The sequence below is a fragment of the Acinonyx jubatus genome, chromosome A2, assembly GCF_027475565.1.
Source record: "Acinonyx jubatus isolate Ajub_Pintada_27869175 chromosome A2, VMU_Ajub_asm_v1.0, whole genome shotgun sequence".
NCBI classification, from domain to species: domain Eukaryota; kingdom Metazoa; phylum Chordata; class Mammalia; order Carnivora; family Felidae; genus Acinonyx; species Acinonyx jubatus.
In genome coordinates this window covers 147845266-147861715 of record NC_069383.1, presented here as the reverse complement: position 1 = coordinate 147861715, position 16450 = coordinate 147845266, and the positions used below count along the sequence as shown (strand labels likewise).

General features: G+C 55.1%; 1 protein-coding gene across 1 annotated transcript; it reads left to right on the top strand.

The window, feature by feature from the left end:
• The first annotated feature begins 2091 nt into the window (after positions 1-2091).
• P4HTM (prolyl 4-hydroxylase, transmembrane) lies at positions 2092-16351 on the top strand. The gene is made up of 9 exons (XM_027038685.2): positions 2092-2491; positions 2694-2775; positions 10775-10965; positions 11822-11918; positions 13333-13495; positions 14064-14249; positions 14970-15060; positions 15266-15389; positions 15908-16351. Exons 1-9 carry the CDS (start codon positions 2162-2164, stop codon positions 16126-16128), a joined length of 1485 nt encoding a protein of 494 aa, XP_026894486.1. The 5' UTR covers positions 2092-2161; the 3' UTR covers positions 16129-16351.
• Positions 16352-16450: the final 99 nt, after the last annotated feature.

Here is a 16450-nt window from a genome sequence, read left to right as displayed (position 1 = left end):
AAAGGCTAAAGAGGAAATGGTCTCAACGTTCATTCATGGGTACCAGAAAATAATGACATCCTTGGTAAAACTGTGACTCGGTTGTTGTTTTTCACGTTAAAGAATTTAGAAGATTAATACAATTGGAAAATTTTGTTTTCAATTGTTCTGTGTACGTGGAAGTTGAGAGACTTCTGACCTAACTGGAGTAAAGACAAGCTGCAGGAAATCTGGACACTTTGAAGTTGGTAATAGAGTTTTCTTCCTTTTGAATCAGAAACATTTCTTTTGTGACCATTCTAGTATTTATTTACTTATTTTTATAATTCGTTTCAGGGAGCAGGGCCAGGCCCTCACTGCCTCTGTCTTCACCTCCATGCACAGGGAGTCCAGGCTTACCTGGTTACCCACAGAACTGTCAGTTCCCACTCCATCTGGAACGGGATGCTTGACCAGTGGTGGTGTTTGGTCAGCATCCCAACTTTGGCTGAGCCATTGAGCCGTAACAGTTCCCATTACCACCTGGCCCTCTTCCCCTCTTAGAAATGTCCAGAATGTCTCCTTTGGTTGAGCAGTGTTTCTCTGTAGTATCCTAAGGAGATTGACAAAATGGTCCCTGAGGGTGGCTGGACGAGATGCACCCATGTGCTTGAGCACTGGTGAAACCTTCTGTTGTGTGTAAAATCTCTGAGAGAAAGAGGTGGCCACTCAAGCCCCCGGCCCGCTCTACTGGAGAGACCAGAAAAGGCAGACTCCACTTTTCTAGAAGGAAATAGGGAGAGGGGGTGTATTAACAGAGTAGAGAGAAGCCACTAGTGGGACTTGCCTCAGTGGTGTTGCTCTTGTCTGCATGTCGGCTTCTGTTCTGGGGCATGTGCATCTCTGCCTGAGAATAACCCAGTCCTAGAAGAGCAGGGAACATGAAAATGCCTAGGCTTTGGCACTTGGGCACTGGTATGTCCTCCCACCTCTATACCTGGTGATAATCTGAGTTTAATCTTCCTCTGAGGTGATGGTGTCTCAATTATACAAAAGTCCCTTTCTCCCTCTTCACCTGTGCCAGGTTTGAGGCAAGGAATGTTCCTGTGCACCTGAGTACCTGCTTGCATTGCTGCACGTTACTTACTGTTCAGGGTTTGAGCTTCCTGGTGTCAAGACTTCTTCAGAAGCCCTCTCTGACTACTCCAGACCAGATGCCACAGTCTACGCGTGTATGTGGCATCAAGCAGCTTTTTTTTTTTTTAAGTTAATTTATTTACAGAAAGGGTGCACGCGTGGGGGAGGGGCAGAGAGAATCCCCAGTCTACGCGTGTATGTGGCATCAAGCAGCTTTTTTTTTTTTTTAAGTTAATTTATTTACAGAAAGAGGGTGCACGCGTGGGGGAGGGGCAGAGAGAATCCCAAGCAGGCTCCCTGTCAGGGCAGAGCCCAATGCAGGGCTCCATGCAATCCCACCAATCATGAGATCATGACCTGAGCCGAAATCGGGAGTCAGCCGCTTAACCCACTGAGCCACCTAGGCACCCCATGATCAGGCAGCTTCTTAAGCCCTTACTGCTATGTTTCTGTGTGAGGTCCAGACTGACAGAGTGGACCTCCAAGGCGTTCTTGGCCTCCTACGCTGGCGAGCATCAGTGCCTAAATCTGTGGATCCTACGCCATCACATGCGCAGTCATCGGCCTCCTTGGCGCCCCCAAACCGCCGCATTATTGAGTCATCTTTTGGCACCGTCTCCTCGCTGCCACCCTACTCCCCGGAATGAGAAAACGCAGACCATACATTTCCAGAAAGAGGGAAGCGCATCTTAACCAGGGGACGGAGAAACTTCTAACGGGGTTTCCTTTAACAGTGCTGCTCTTGTCCGCATCTCCATTGGGAGTGGGGGGCGATCGGCTTCTACCCTGGGAACTGATTATCTCCTCCTGACGATAATCCAGCCCAGGAAGAGAAACTCCCAGGTGGGCCGGGTCCAGGGCGCAAAGGAGACCGAGCACGGCTCAGGGAGAAATAGGGCGGCGCGGGGGCGGGCAGGGGCTGTTATGGCTGGTGCAGCATCCCAGGGCACCGTCTCCTAGAGACCGCGGCGCGCGCGGGCTCCGCGGCGGTTGTCCGGGCGACGGCGCTGCACGGCGCGGGCATCCCCACGGCCCCTCCTCTGGACGTGCGCGCGACCTGGGCGCCATGGCGGCGGCGGCGGCCCCGAGGCCAGAGGCCGCGAGTCCGAAGTGGGCACCGACTGAATGCGAGCGGGCCGGGGCCGCGGCCGGGCTGGACGACTGCGAGGACGCACCGGTCCGGCAGCTGTGCAAGCCCCGCGGCATCTGCTCGCGCGCCTACTTCCTGGTGCTGATGGTGTTCGTGCACCTGTACCTGGGCAACGTGCTGGCGCTGCTGCTCTTCGTGCACTACAGCAACGGCGACGAGAGCAGCGACCCCGGGCCCCAGCGCCGCTCCCAGGGCCCCGGGCCCGCGCCAACCCTGGGTCCCCTCACCCGGCTGGAGGGCATCAAGGTGAGGACCCCCGCCTCGCTACGCTCCAGGCCCTGCACGGCCGAGCCCGTGACAGCCGCCGCCCAGCCCACGACCTCCACGTTGCTCCCTGCGTCTGCCCCGCGCGAACCCCGCTCGTCGCGCTCGGGGCCCCGGGCGCCTGTACTTTACTCGGGCGTTGCGGCCTGGGGCCCTAGCTGCCCGCAGTGCCCCTTTCCCTTAGGTGGGGCACGAACGTAAAGTCCAGCTGGTCGCGGACAGGGATCACCTCATCCGAACACTCAGCCTCAAGCCGCTGCTCTTTGGTAAGTTCGCCGGGCGCTCCTGGGAAGGGCCAGGGGCTGCGGTTTGGGGGTGCCTGGAGGCTTGTTTTGACCACGTGACTTCTGTTTTGAAAATGGCTGCTTCAGAGTAGCTCTTTTTCCACCCAAAGGTTTCCCAAAGTGCAGTACCCGCCCCCACCTCCATAATAGGGTTGTACAGGGTGACCTTTCCACACTCCCCTCTCTGACCCTTACTCTACAGCTGATCCTTCCATCACAGGGCTGGGCAATGTGACCCTGAGGCCATTGTCTAAACATTTCATTGAAACTGTCTTTGGACACTCCCTGCCATCGTTAATTCTGTCATATTCTAGAATGGGGGAGCGTGGGAGAGACTAATAACCAGGTCCTAGCTGATCTCAGGGCCTCTGAGGAAGACTCTCACTCCCAAAGTGGGCCCTGTGGGCTGATGAAAAGCACTCTGTCCAATGTGAATGTCAGTGCCCCCAAACCTGCCCCCCTGGATCACCAGCCTTAGCTACCAGCACCTTGGGGTTCTTAGGATGGAGTTGTAGGCAAAACCTTCCAGGGTGGCCTCATTTGGAAGCAGCATCATAAGCTCACATTTTCTGAGCTCTGATTATGTGCTAGGCTTCATGTGACCGTTTCATTTCATTCTTACACCCCCTCCGTGAGATGAGTGTGGATCCCACCCTCAGGTTACTGGGTGAGAAAGTGAAGCACAGAGAGCTGTGGTTGCTTGGTCAGGCTCATACAGCTAGTTCAGGGATGAAGCTAGGATTAGAACCCAGGCAGCCTGTCTCCAGGGCCTGTACTCTAAAGCCAACATTCTGGCTGAGAAGATTCAGAAGTCCTTCAAAGACCACCAGTGTCAACAAGGTGGGGTTCCCCAGAACCATGACCTTGCCCAGGATAGGTTTGCCCACCCAACCCTAGGTACTCAGTCTCAGTGACACACTTACTGCAGACTTGGGGCCATTCCTGCCTGCTGTGGGATGGTGTGGGTAAGGGGCTTTAAGAAGGGGGCTGGGGACCAAAGCAGAGCATCTGAGCACATGCCATTACCCCTGGGGCAGAGGGCCCTAGTTGAGAATTATACTTAGGCCTATGAGAATGATTTCACATGCATGCTGTGTGAGGGGAAATAGGTAATGTTGGTCCTATTCTGGGAAGGACCCTAGAAGGTTGTTACTGTTATTATTACTACTGCATAACCGATGAAGTCTATGCCAAACACTATTTGAAGGCTGAGAACACAGCATTGAACAAAATAGGAGGAAAACAACAACAACAACACACATCTGAAGCTGACATTTGAAAAAGAAGACAGTAAATAAACAAGCAAGTATATATGGCGTGTCAGATGGTGATACACGACTGCAGACAAATAAGGCAGAATTTCAACTGGGGTTGAATGAAACTCTTAATAGAGGCCAAGGAGGCCAAGGTAGGCTTCCCTGCAGACTTGTAGGAGCTGTGGGATCAAGGCAGGTGGCTGTCAGGAAAAGGTGATCCGGGCAAAGGGAACAACACTCACCCTTTTACTGCTACACTGCCATGAACAGACACGTCTGAAGGGGTTGTACTGTCTCCCGTCAGCCTTCTTGGGACATGTAGACACTTAATTCAGATGAGCCATGAGGCCGTAACCGTACCCCTCACCCCCTAACATGCAGCTGTTGCATCAAAGCCTTACAAAGCTGAGAATGAGAAACCCAAACCCCATAAATTGCAGGAAGCAGGAGAGATGTGACAAAAGGTCAACTGGTTCTGTCTGGTTAAGCCATCCGATGGGTCTGTGTATCCGCAAATCACAAAGGGCTGTGGCCCCCATTTTCTCCCAAACTCTTACATTGCCTTTGAGTCTGCTGGTGGACGGTGTCCCAGGTTTTACCCTGAGGCTTGCTCCTTGGTGAAACGAGGTGAGCCACATGAAGAAGAGATTAGTGATTACAGGAAGTCCACTTGTGAGGCAGGAAAAGCACAGGGGAAAGGGTGTGAGAGGAGGGGGAGTTCCTGAATTTGTGGTGTTGGATGAACCCAAAGAATGAAGCCTCATCTCAAGGAGGAGTGTCTGTCTTCTGTGCCTGTTTAGTCATCTACTGTCACCCTAAAAAGGCAGGAGGGCCTAAGGAGAATGGGCCTGCTGTGGGTTCTGTCACCTCTGCCCTGCTGCTCTTGGCTCCAGACCTGTGACCTTCAACCTCAGGGACCCAAGATGCCAGGGTTCAAGGGGTGGGTGTTCATAATGTAAGCTGGGGCAAGGGGGTTGGGTTCTGTCCCAGGGTGCCTCCACCTGCATGGGAGGGAGCCCCACCATTTCATGGGGAAGACCCCATGCAACCACCAGTCTCTCCCTTTGGGAGACATTTCCTGTTTCCCACCTTTATCCCTAGAGACATGGGGCAAGCAGGACCTGGCCACAAAGGCCCCACCCTGAGTTCTTGCCGTAATACCTACTTGACTGTGGTAGGCATTTTGCAAAGATTTGGACCACTGGAAGTCAGCTGAGGACTTCATCCTGTTCTGTTCAGAAGGGAGGTGTCCCAGTTTTGAGTCATTGTCATCTCTCTGGGGACACTGCCTTCTTTCATGTGGCTCACTTCTCCTTCCATCCCACCCCACCCTCATTCTGTGTTTGAACAGATCGATCTTACCACCCCCTTCCTTAAAAGTCTCCAAGATTCCCACTTCACTTCTAAGTTTCATTTAGTACCCTCATCTTCTGCTGCCCCCTCACTCACTCACTGCTGTCCCCAAGCTCATGCTGCCTTGGGGTCTTTGTGCTATGCTCACTACCAGAAGGCTCACATCTAGCTCTTCCCACAAAGAGGATGGCTTCAGCTCCATTGGGCCTCTACACATACATCCCCTCCTCAGATACCTCCCTTGACCTCAAACTGGTCTTAAGAGGTTTTGAGATGCTCTTACATCAGCTTGCTTGGTTTTCTTCTCAGCACTTGGCATCATTGGACACTATTTTCTGTATTTATTTGTCATTTTCATGCCTCTGCCCCTAAAGATGAGCTGCATGCAGAGGAGGCCTGATTTGTGCTGGCTGTGTAGCCAGGAGCCAGAGTCGTGTCTATTGCTGGTCCTTATTGGCTGGCTGGAGGGATTTACTGGGCACTCAGCCAGACCAGCACCTATCTGCTTGCTTGGAGTGACTTCCCACCACCCTGGCAGGTGCCCCCTGATTCGGCACTTCCTTCAAGAGCAGCAGGAGGCACTTTCAGAAGGCCAGCAAGAGCTTTAGCCCATTTTCTTACTATTTAAGGTAAATGAGTAACAACACCAGTACACAAAACAATTTATCTTAAAACCATGACTGCTTTATCATAGGATTTCCAAGTCAGTTCAGGAAAACAATTAGGCAGTTACTTAAGACCACTGTGTTCTTGACAAACACTGGAGGCCCAGAAATAGGGGAAGAACTTTTTGTGTGCATATAAGTTCAGATTTGTAAGCAGCTTAATACAATTTTCTGCATGGACCTCTCTCCACCCCCTGTGCTTTTGCATGGGCCTACAGCTTGAGGCAGTCTGTGTGTGGCTTGACAAGTAGCATCCTGCCCAGAATGAGCAAAGCCTGAGGCTTTGCACCTGCTCTGAAATAGATTGGGCTGCTGGGGCTTGTGGGCATTAGCCAGGCTGTCATCCCAGGCCTGGGACAGAAAGGTGGTCTTACCTACCCAGCACACACAGCTGCCAGGGAGCCAGCCTCCTTCATGTCTGGGCAGAGCACTATAGCTCAGGAAGGTTCCCTTTAGCGTTGATCACAGAAGGGTTTATGCCCTGCTTGGGCTGTTCCTGGAGCTGGTCTATAAGTATCCATGAAGGGCAGCAGATAGAGGGTTTTATGTATGTCCAGCCAGGGCGGGACATGGTTTGTATGGCTGCTGCTGAGGCTGTGGCTACAAAGTCCCAGGCTCTTCCTGCATTAACTCCTATTCTGGGCACTGGTGATGGTGCCGCCTGCGCACCGCCAACTGCAGATTTCTGTGACCTTGGCTCCAGGCGTAGGCTGTGGTTACCAGCAATCGATGGCCCTGCACCTCCCCGCTTAGCACGTAGGTCTCAGCATGCCTTCCTCGCAAGAGGTTGTGCATGCATGTGGCATCCAGCTGCAGCCAGCGACGCAGAATAGGTGCCAGTTCCACAGCAGGCAGTGGGCCTGCCTTCAGCACCTCTAGCCCGGAGTCCAGGTTGCAGTCTGAGAGGCCAAAGGACGAGCCGTTGCATCGGGAGAGCCTGACCTTCACTGCTGAATGGGACCAGAGGAGTGGGGTGATGTGCAGGGCTTCTAAGAATAACCCCCCACTCCCCACCGCCTGGTGACCCACACCCTCTTGTGATGCTCTACCCTTAATCAGGATCCTAGGGAAGGGCTGAAGTCCTGGCGGCCACTCTCCTAAGCAGATTTGTTTGGTGTGTTGTTTTAGCAATGCCAAGCTTATTAAAGGCATTTATTTTGTAGCTTTAACCAGGTATAGCATTTAAGTGTCCCCTCTTTTCATCTGTCTTACCCAAGCTGGGAGCTGGGATGGAGGCACTTGTAAGGTGGGTGTAAGGAGTACTGGACGCTAGGGATGGGCTCACCAAAGTCGCTGGCACAGAGCGCTTCCAGAACCTCGTTGGATGAGCGGGCGTCCTGCAACTCGCAGTCCCTGCAGCTGGCGCGCGGCACTGGGGGGAGGGGGGGAGGGGCCGAGTGAGGCTCCGCCAGCCGAGAGTGGGGGAAGGGCCGTCAGCGCGGGCTGGGGGAGCCCTCCCATGGGTCCCTCGATCTTCACCCTTTCTGAGACCTGCTGCTGTGGCCAGTCCCTGTCTTCCCTACCAGAGAGACCCGTGTACCTGGCCCTGCGGGGAGCGGCTTGGAAGGGTGGGGCGCTGCCCGTGGACATGGCCTGGGGGCCGCGCGGGGACTCACGTGGGCGGCCCAGGCGGGAGCCTACGGAGACAGCCGCGACGCAGAGGCTGTGCCCGGCGGGGAAGCGGCCGCAATGCAGGATGGCGGGCCAGGGGTAGCCGTAGCAGGCCATGATGGGCGCACAGCTGGCCTGCAGGGCCTCACACAGGCTGCGGCATGGGTAGATGAGCCTGCGGAGGTGGGGGGAGGGGAAGTATCGGGTGGCCGGGCGCTCAGGACTTCCTGGCCCCTGGGCTGGAGCTCCTGTCCCGTCCCAGTGCAGAGGTACAGCCAGTGACTCCACGGTTGCTGGGCAACGACACATGGTCACCTGGCAACAGCCCTCAGCCCCGCAACCTCTTGCCAGCGTTTAGGTCTTACATCCCCCACCGTCCTCGCGTGGTGCTCGCGTGGCTCGGGCCACTATCCCGCTTTCCAGCGCACCCCTTCCCCCCAGCCATGGCGGAAGTCCACTGCCGGGGAGAGGGTTGTATGCGAAGGACCCTGCACTCGGGGCCTTCACTCCCCCATTTCGGAGGGAGAAAGCAGAGCCCTCCCTCTTGTCCTGAAAGGCCTGCAGGAGACTGCCGCTTCTGGTCGAGGCTGGGGTTGGCAAAGAGCGGAGGCCTGATCATTGGATTCTGAAAGAGCTCATTCTTGCTGCTACTGGCGTGGTCACCCTGAGGCTCTGGGAAGGTCCCTCACTCTGCAAAGAAGGAACTGAGGGAGCCGTTCACGGGATAGGTTAGGCTGGGGAAGAGGAATCAGCCTTGCCATCTCTGGACTCTGGGAGAAAAGGCCCCCAGATGAGATGTGCCTCCGTCTCTTGCTGGGATCTCTTGGGCAGAGCTTCCACGCCCACTGGAGAGGGGCTTTTGCCCCGCCCCCCAGCCAAAAACAGCCTACCCACTTGTCATACCTTGTTGATGTTCAAGAGCCCTTGAGGATTCATGGGTCCAGAGGTGCTCACCATCGATGGTCCCTTACCTATGTCTCCTCTGTCCCATAGGCACCTGCTCCCCTGTGCCGGGAACACCCTGACAAAACAATCCTTCATCTTCATTTCCCTCCCCACCCCTACCAGCACCTAGCATGGATAGGTATACAGCAGTGGTTAGTGAACAGACCCTGGCAGAGGAAAGGCCCCCACCCACCCTCACCTAGGAGCCCCTGCCCTACCTGTCAAGGCACACAGGGGCAAAAAGGGAGCAGAGGAAGAGGCGGGCATCAGGGTGGCACTCCCTGGCCAGCAGGGGCAACCAGCTGACTGATGGCTGGACAGCCTCAGTTGCCGTGTCATGATCCAGCAAGTTGGGCGGCTGCATCTCTGTGTAGCCAATGTCATGGCACAGCGCCATGGCTTGGGGAATAGGCATGCACCGTGTGGGGACCCAGGGAGCCCCTACCCCACTGTCACCCACAGCACCACCAGTGCCACAAACAGCCACGGCCTTTGATCCATCACCTGCTCTGTCTGCCTTGGTCTCAATGAGTTGAGGTTGAGGGCTTTATAGGGCTGCACGCACACCCCAGGAGGCAGTGTTTGTGCAGCCTCCTAGGTGCTGGGACCCATCTGCTTAGGCCCCAGTGTGCTGGCCTAAGCCATTTGCATTTGATTAGCACACTGCAGGGGACTGTAGAGGTTGGTGGCATCTCGTTTGGGTCTACGGATTACCAGCACTTAATAAACTGAAGAAACCTGGGCCTGTGTTTTCTTTTTCTGGTTTACTTTTCTTGTTTGTTTATTGTTTAAACTATTAGGAGGTGACTGTTGACTAGCAGTTTGGTGTCATCCATTGTCCAGTGCTACCCCTGCCTCCCCCAGTGGATGGCTCATACCCTTTCTGGGTTTACTGGGTTGAGGGGTCAAGCAGGCCAGAGTGGGGGGCCTTTGTCCTGCCTTTAGCGTCATCACATTTGGGTAACCTACCATGGAAGCTGAATGTGGTTGTGAGCATGGACTTTGGAGTGCAACAGCCTGGGTGGCCCTGAGCAAGTTGCTGATGTCTCTGTACTTGCCGTGAGTCATGAATAGGAAGGCAAACTGATGGGGCCCTTTTTTCTAGGATGAGTATAGGGATTAAGGAGTTGACGATGTGATTAGGACAGGGTACAGAGTCTATACCACCTAAATGTGATCTGCTGTGATAACCACTAAAAATCATTTTAGTCCTGGCTCTGAGCAGCCATTTTCCTTCCTCTTGGCAATGACCGGAACTTCATGCTGGGAGTATAACCCAAAGAAGTGGTAGACCACACTGCAGTCCTGAGGGGTCACTGTGATGGTGTGGCCCTGCCTCCACCTCTTGGTGGCCTCTTGGTCCCCATCTAAGGAAGTCTTCTTTCCCAGGAATGAGGGAATGTAGCTCCTAAAAGTGCGTGGGGACATTGGGGTGTGGGACCCCCAGGTGTGAGGCTCACTTTCCAGCTCATCCAAGCTGCTTGTGAGGCTGGTGTGGTGGCATCCAGCCAGGCCTGACTGGCTTTTACTCGGGCTTAGAGGCATGACATTCAGTGTACACTTGTTCCCAAAGCAAAGGACACCCAGAACGTCTTCCCAGAGCATCTGTCAAAGACCTGAGTGCCCCCCACCACCACCACTGATGTGCCAGCACTGGGCATCTCAGCCCTGGGCAGAAGACTTGTGCGGAATAGAGGGCAAGGACTGGCCTACAGCACTGAATGTTTTACGCTTTGTTTTTATTTGAACAATTCTGAAAAGCAAAATTGAAAGCAAAACCCAGCCACCATCATCCACTTTTAAATATATACCAAATAAGAGGTGGAGGTCAACCCTCTGGCCTTCAGTCCCACTGCAAGGTACGGGTTAGTCCCTATCCAGCTTAGCTCTGGCGAGCTTTCCAAGACTCCTCTGGGACGTGTGTTCTCTCAGCATCAAAGAAAGAAGCCCCACGTTCCAAATGCTGGCCAACCTTTGCAAGACAACTCAATCTTGGGGTCGGAGTCCAGAGTAGAGGTAAAGGGGTGTGTGAGGTCCTGACATGGTGACCACCAGGGGACAGAGAGTACCCTAGAAACTCTGCAGAGAAGGTACTGGTTGCATCACTGCCTGGGCTCAGCCCTCGGCTTCACCCACCTCCTCTCCTGGCAGAAATCCCTGGCTTCCTGAGTGATGAAGAGTGTCGGCTCATCATCCACCTGGCCCAGATGAAGGGGCTACAGCGCAGCCAGATTCTGCCCACTGAAGAATACGAGGAGGCAATGGGCACAATGCAGGTCAGCCAGCTGGACCTCTTCCGGCTGTTGGACCAGAACCATGACGGTCGCCTGCAGCTCCGCGAGGTTGGGATCCTGGGGTCTGGAATAGACACAGGGTGGGAGCGCCCTGAATTGTCTTTCTGGTGGCCTGCTCAGCCCTGGCCCTGAGAGTCAGGTGCCACCTCAGATCGGCTTGGGCATGCTCAGTTCCAGAGGCCCCCTCCTTCCCTGGAGAGCCCCTGGCTGCCCTGGGAACCCCAGAGGATGGCAGGAGAACCCCCCTGGGGGTGATGACATTTAATGCCACAGTTCCTGGGTGGTGCACCATCTGTGATCTGGATTCCTTGCTGCCACGGCTGGGGTCCCCACAAACCCATGGTGGAGGGGTGGCAGCTCTGAGGTAGCCAGAAGTCTGCATCTCTCTTTTACATGCCCCTCACTCACACCAGGCTTCTGACAGAGGTCTTGGCAGGGTATGTGGTCCCTTGCCTATACAGAGAATGCCTCACTGAGCCTGGGCTTCTTTGACGAGCTTAGTGGTCATGCTGTGCCAGCCCTCCCCTTGGTGTCTGTTCTCTGTTTGCACTCAGGCTTTGGCCTCCCCACCTCACCTTGGGTATCTGAGTGGGATACAGTGCTGTCCTTCACTCTGCACCCAACCAGCTGACGGTGCTCCCCATGGAGGCCACAGTCCCAACAGGGCCAGGAATGCCTATGGCCTGCAGGCCTCTTAACTATCTCCCTGGCCTCCTCCCCAGATGCCTGTGGGCCTTTCTGCCTACCATCCCTTCAGCTCAGGGACCTCAGGCTCTGTCCTGTGTCCTCACCCATACCCCATCACCTGAACCCTTAACCTTTACAGCAAGAACTGGGTGACTGTCTATGCTCTGGGGGCCCCATCATTGGGGCCACTCCACTGAGGGACCATCTTGTGCTTTAGGTCCTGGCCCAGACTCGCCTGGGAAATGGACGGTGGATGACTCCAGAGAACATTCAGGAGATGTACTCTGCGATCAAGGCTGACCCTGATGGTGATGGTGAGCCCATACCTCGCCACAGTTCTGTCTCTGTGAGCCTCCTGCCCCCACAGCCAGGTGGCCTCTATACCCACCTTCTAGAGTAGCCAGAGATGATGAGCAAGGATCCAGCCTTGCCCTCACTCCTGGGCTGGGTCATCCCACTCCTCTTGATGACAGTCTAGAGGGACATTCTTGGAGGCCATTTTGACCTCAACAGGCAGAGACTGGGGTACAGGAGGGGGCTTGCTTGGCTGGCAGAGGGCAGAGTGGGCACAGCAGGAACAGGGCAGTGAGACCAGCTTGAGCTTGGCTGTTCACCCTGCTCCATCTTCCTCTTTTCAGCCAAGCATGAGGTCTTCCCCAGAAGCCACCCTCTCTGGTCTGAGATCTTGCTTGCTTTCCTCTTGCCTGCCTAGAGTCATGCTAACTTCTGGGGGTGGATGGTTTGGGTAGGGGAGCTGTCATACAAGTGCGCCACCCCCTCTTTGGTAATAATCCTCAGGATAAATTTCTGAGGTGTAGTCATCATTCACATGCCCAAGTTCTGGACAGAATGGGGAAGATACAACAGTGAAACAGGACTTGGAAGAATGGCCCTGTGGCTGGTGAACCCAGAGTGAAGGATCTGGCCAAGACCTGTGACTGGAGGGGCACCATGATGCTACCATCCCTATGTACAGAGCCGGTAACAGGCCCACAGGCCTTAAGTGTTCCTCACCCTCAGAGATATCTGGGTCAAACAGTAGAAGGTTTCTTTCTTGGGTTAGCCAGGATTACATGGAGCAGACATCAGCTACTCTTCCAGAACCCCCAAAGGGTGGATTTCCTGTTTTGTGGGTTGGACAGGAACAGCGAAAGAGTGTTCTTACTTGGGAGAGTGGCCTGGCTTTCTTTGTTGAGGTAGACTGGTAACCCAGCAGACAGGACTGGCCAGATAGATATCTTCCACTCAGGATGGGACCTGAGGTCATAAGGGAACTCCTGGGGACCAGCCCCAGCTTAAACCCTACAGCGTGGAAGGCCCTGGACAGAACCCAGCACTGACTGCTGTCTTTCTTCACCCTCTACAGGACCAGAGGGTAGCCACCATGTGCTTTAGAGCCACGCTGGAGGCCAGCCAAGGGCAATGCTTGGCCTCAGGTCCTGGCCATATGGTTCACGCTTCCTTTGACCACCCTGCTGTGGCCAATCTAGTAGGGGTTAGGTCCTTTGGGGGACCAAATCAGGGTTTAAACTGAGGAAATGAATTTCCCTAGGTCTTCCTATAGGGCCTGATGTGACAGAAGGTTCATCTTACCCAAGAGTCCAGGTTGGGGGACAGGTACACATGGTCCCCCAGTGCCTGAGGCCAGGGGTAGGTAGGATGGTAAAGCCTGCCACTGTGGCTTCCTCACATGGGCTTGGGGGGCATGATGGTGGGTGCCCTGTGCAGGAGTGCTGAGCCTGCAGGAGTTCGCTGACATGGACCTTCGAGACTTCCACAAGTACATGAGGAGCCACAAGGCAGCATCCAGTGAGCTGGTGCGGAACAGCCACCACACGTGGCTCTACCAGGGTGAAGGTGCCCACCACGTCATGCGCTCCATCCGCCAGAGGTGAGCCCTGGAGCAGGAAAAAGCCATGTGGGGCCCTCACAGAAGTCCTTGGCTGGGGCCTAGAGGACAGACTTGATTAGCCAACTCAGGATTAAGTTCTATTCATTAGACCAGGATTGGGACCCATTAAAAAGGCAATTAACAAAGGCAAATTAGCCCTAATTGTGGGCAAACAATAGACATTTGGGATTAGAGATAGATTGGAATATTTGTTTTTTGCTAATTAGAAAAATGACTTCCTATCTCCGTCTACAGGACCCCCTGCCCCTGAGCAGCCAGGGGTTTTAGATAAGGAACCTCCTTCCTGGAGGGAGTGACCCCCCACACACACACCCCCGCCCCGCAACTTAGTGGAAATCTCATCTTTCTCACCCAGCGAGGTCTCTGGCATCCAGGGAGAAGGGTTCATGGGTAACCCCTTCCTGCTCTTACAGGGCCAGTCTAGGGTGGCCTAAGGGGCTTCCAGGGGAGGTGGGCAGGGGCAGAGCTTGTGGCATTCTGGGGGTCCAGCTCCTTCAGGGTGCTGCCTTGCATGAGATTACCCAGCTGAATTCCTACTGCCTACCAGGGTGCTACGCCTCACCCGCCTGTCACCTGAGATCGTGGAGCTCAGCGAGCCGCTGCAGGTTGTACGGTATGGCGAGGGAGGCCACTACCATGCCCATGTGGACAGCGGACCTGTGTACCCAGAGACCATCTGCTCCCATACTAAGTTGGTAGCCAATGAGTCTGTACCATTCGAGACCTCCTGCCGGCAAGTACCTCCCACCTGGGGTGGCCTTCAACTCCCAGACCAGACACTCCCATGACATAAACACAGTTCTGCCCTATGGACATGCCCCCAGGGCCAGGAGAACATGGGAGCATCCTGGTTGAGGATACCCCATGTCTTGCCCTAGTTTGTTTACCAAGTGGCAGGAAAGGGGTGGCCATCTTGTCTCAGTGGCCAGACTAAGGTATGCACAGACACTGAAAAATTTCCCCAGAACTCTGAGGTAAGGGGAAAGGCTGGATTTCTGGCTTTTTTTTTTTAACCCCTATCCCCTGGGTCTTGATTCTGCCTCCATTGCTGGAGGCCTCAGCTTCTCCCATTGAAGCTTTGTCCCCCTCCTCTGCTAAGGCAGGGAGGCGGGTCTCTTCTCTTCATGTGGCTGCTCTGGGTCAGCCCCTTGTACTCCCCACCAGCCCTTCTGCATGGTCACGCTGCTTCTGCTAGCCTACCTTTCCCAGCCAGCCACGTAATTTAGCTAAGTGCACCTGTGATCTTGGCCACACAAAACATTGTGACACACAGAAAGAGATGGTTTGTGGGAGGAGTAACAGGCTAGGGTCTTGGCACTGACCTGCAGTGTTGTCACTGATCTCAGCCTGCCCCTCTGGCCCTTGGGAACCTGGGCAGCTTATCCTGCCCACAGGTAAGCTCCTGGGAGTGCCCACAGCTGGGGACCTGCTCAACGGGCCCCCTGCCTTACAGCTACATGACAGTGCTGTTTTATTTGAACAACGTCACCGGTGGGGGCGAGACTGTCTTCCCTGTAGCAGACAACAGAACCTACGATGAAATGGTAAGGGCCAACCAGGCTGTTAACTCTGGTGGGATGGCAGGTTCTTGGGCAATCACAGTATATAACCTTCCAGACCTGGGATGAGGGGCCCAAGTGAACCCCTGGGCACATCTGACTGGTTTCCCTCTGGCCACTTTCGGCTGCCTGGCCTTGGCTTTTGGCAGTGGGGGCAAGTTTGAAAACCTTACCATCCTGCTGTCCACAGAGTCTGATTCAAGATGACGTTGATCTCCGTGACACTCGGAGGCACTGTGACAAGGGGAACCTGCGGGTCAAGCCCCGGCAGGGCACAGCAGTCTTCTGGTACAACTACCTGCCTGATGGGCAAGGTGAGGGCCTGTGGCCAGGCCAAGCATGCCTTGAAGGAAACTTCCCTTTATCCAGCCCAGACTGCCACCTTGGTGGGATGTTTCTAGCACCCCTACAAATGGTTTTCTGCCCCTAGTGCCTCCCAAAGATCATCCTTAGTGACTTCAGTGGCCTGCACCTGTGCAGCCTCCTAGGTTATCTTGAACCCTGTGATTGATTCCCTGATGCTCCAGCCTTCCGGCTCACTGGGGCTGGGGACACAGGTCTGTCACCAACCCAGGCTGTGGACAGGCCTGGCAGTAAGAAAGCTGGTTTCAGAAGACCAGTGGTATTGTCAAGAAAGAGTATTGTCAAGGTATTAGTTGGAAAGAGATGCTGAGTCCCCAAGGACACCTTGGGGCCAGATTTTACCACCTAAGATGTGTACAGCTGGGCCCACCCTTGTCATGCCCTTGGCCTGTATAAGGTCAAGCTCAGGTTAGCTCAGCCTAGAGTCCCTTGGGTCGCCTCCCTTGCTCACACCATCCACCTCTCCTAGGTTGGGTGGGCGACGTGGACGACTACTCGCTGCATGGGGGCTGCCTGGTCACACGTGGCACTAAGTGGATCGCCAACAACTGGATCAATGTGGACCCCAGCAGGGCGCGGCAGGCGCTATTCCAGCAGGAGATGGCGCGCCTGGCCCGCGAAGGTGGCACTGATGCGCAGCCAGAGTGGGCCCTGGATCGGGCCTACCGCGACGCGCGTGTGGAGCTCTGAGGGGAGTGTTGGCCCCAGCCCCCAGCCACAGGCTGCCCGCCGCCCCAGACGGGGGGTTGGGGGTGAGACCCGCCTTTCCCCTGTCCAGATGCAGGCCAAAGGCCTGGCTGATGTCTTGCCCCATTCCTGCCTCCAGCCGCGACTAGGGCACAGTTCCTACATTCGTGTTATTTATTGTGTACAGACCCATGCTGCCCCCTAAAATAAAACCACACGGCTTTGAGCCGCTGGGCCCCCGAAGCAGCGGGTCGGACTGGGGGAGGGGGAGGTAGATTGGGCCAGTACGAGCCCGCCGCTGCGCTTGGAGAGCGTCACGCCAGGG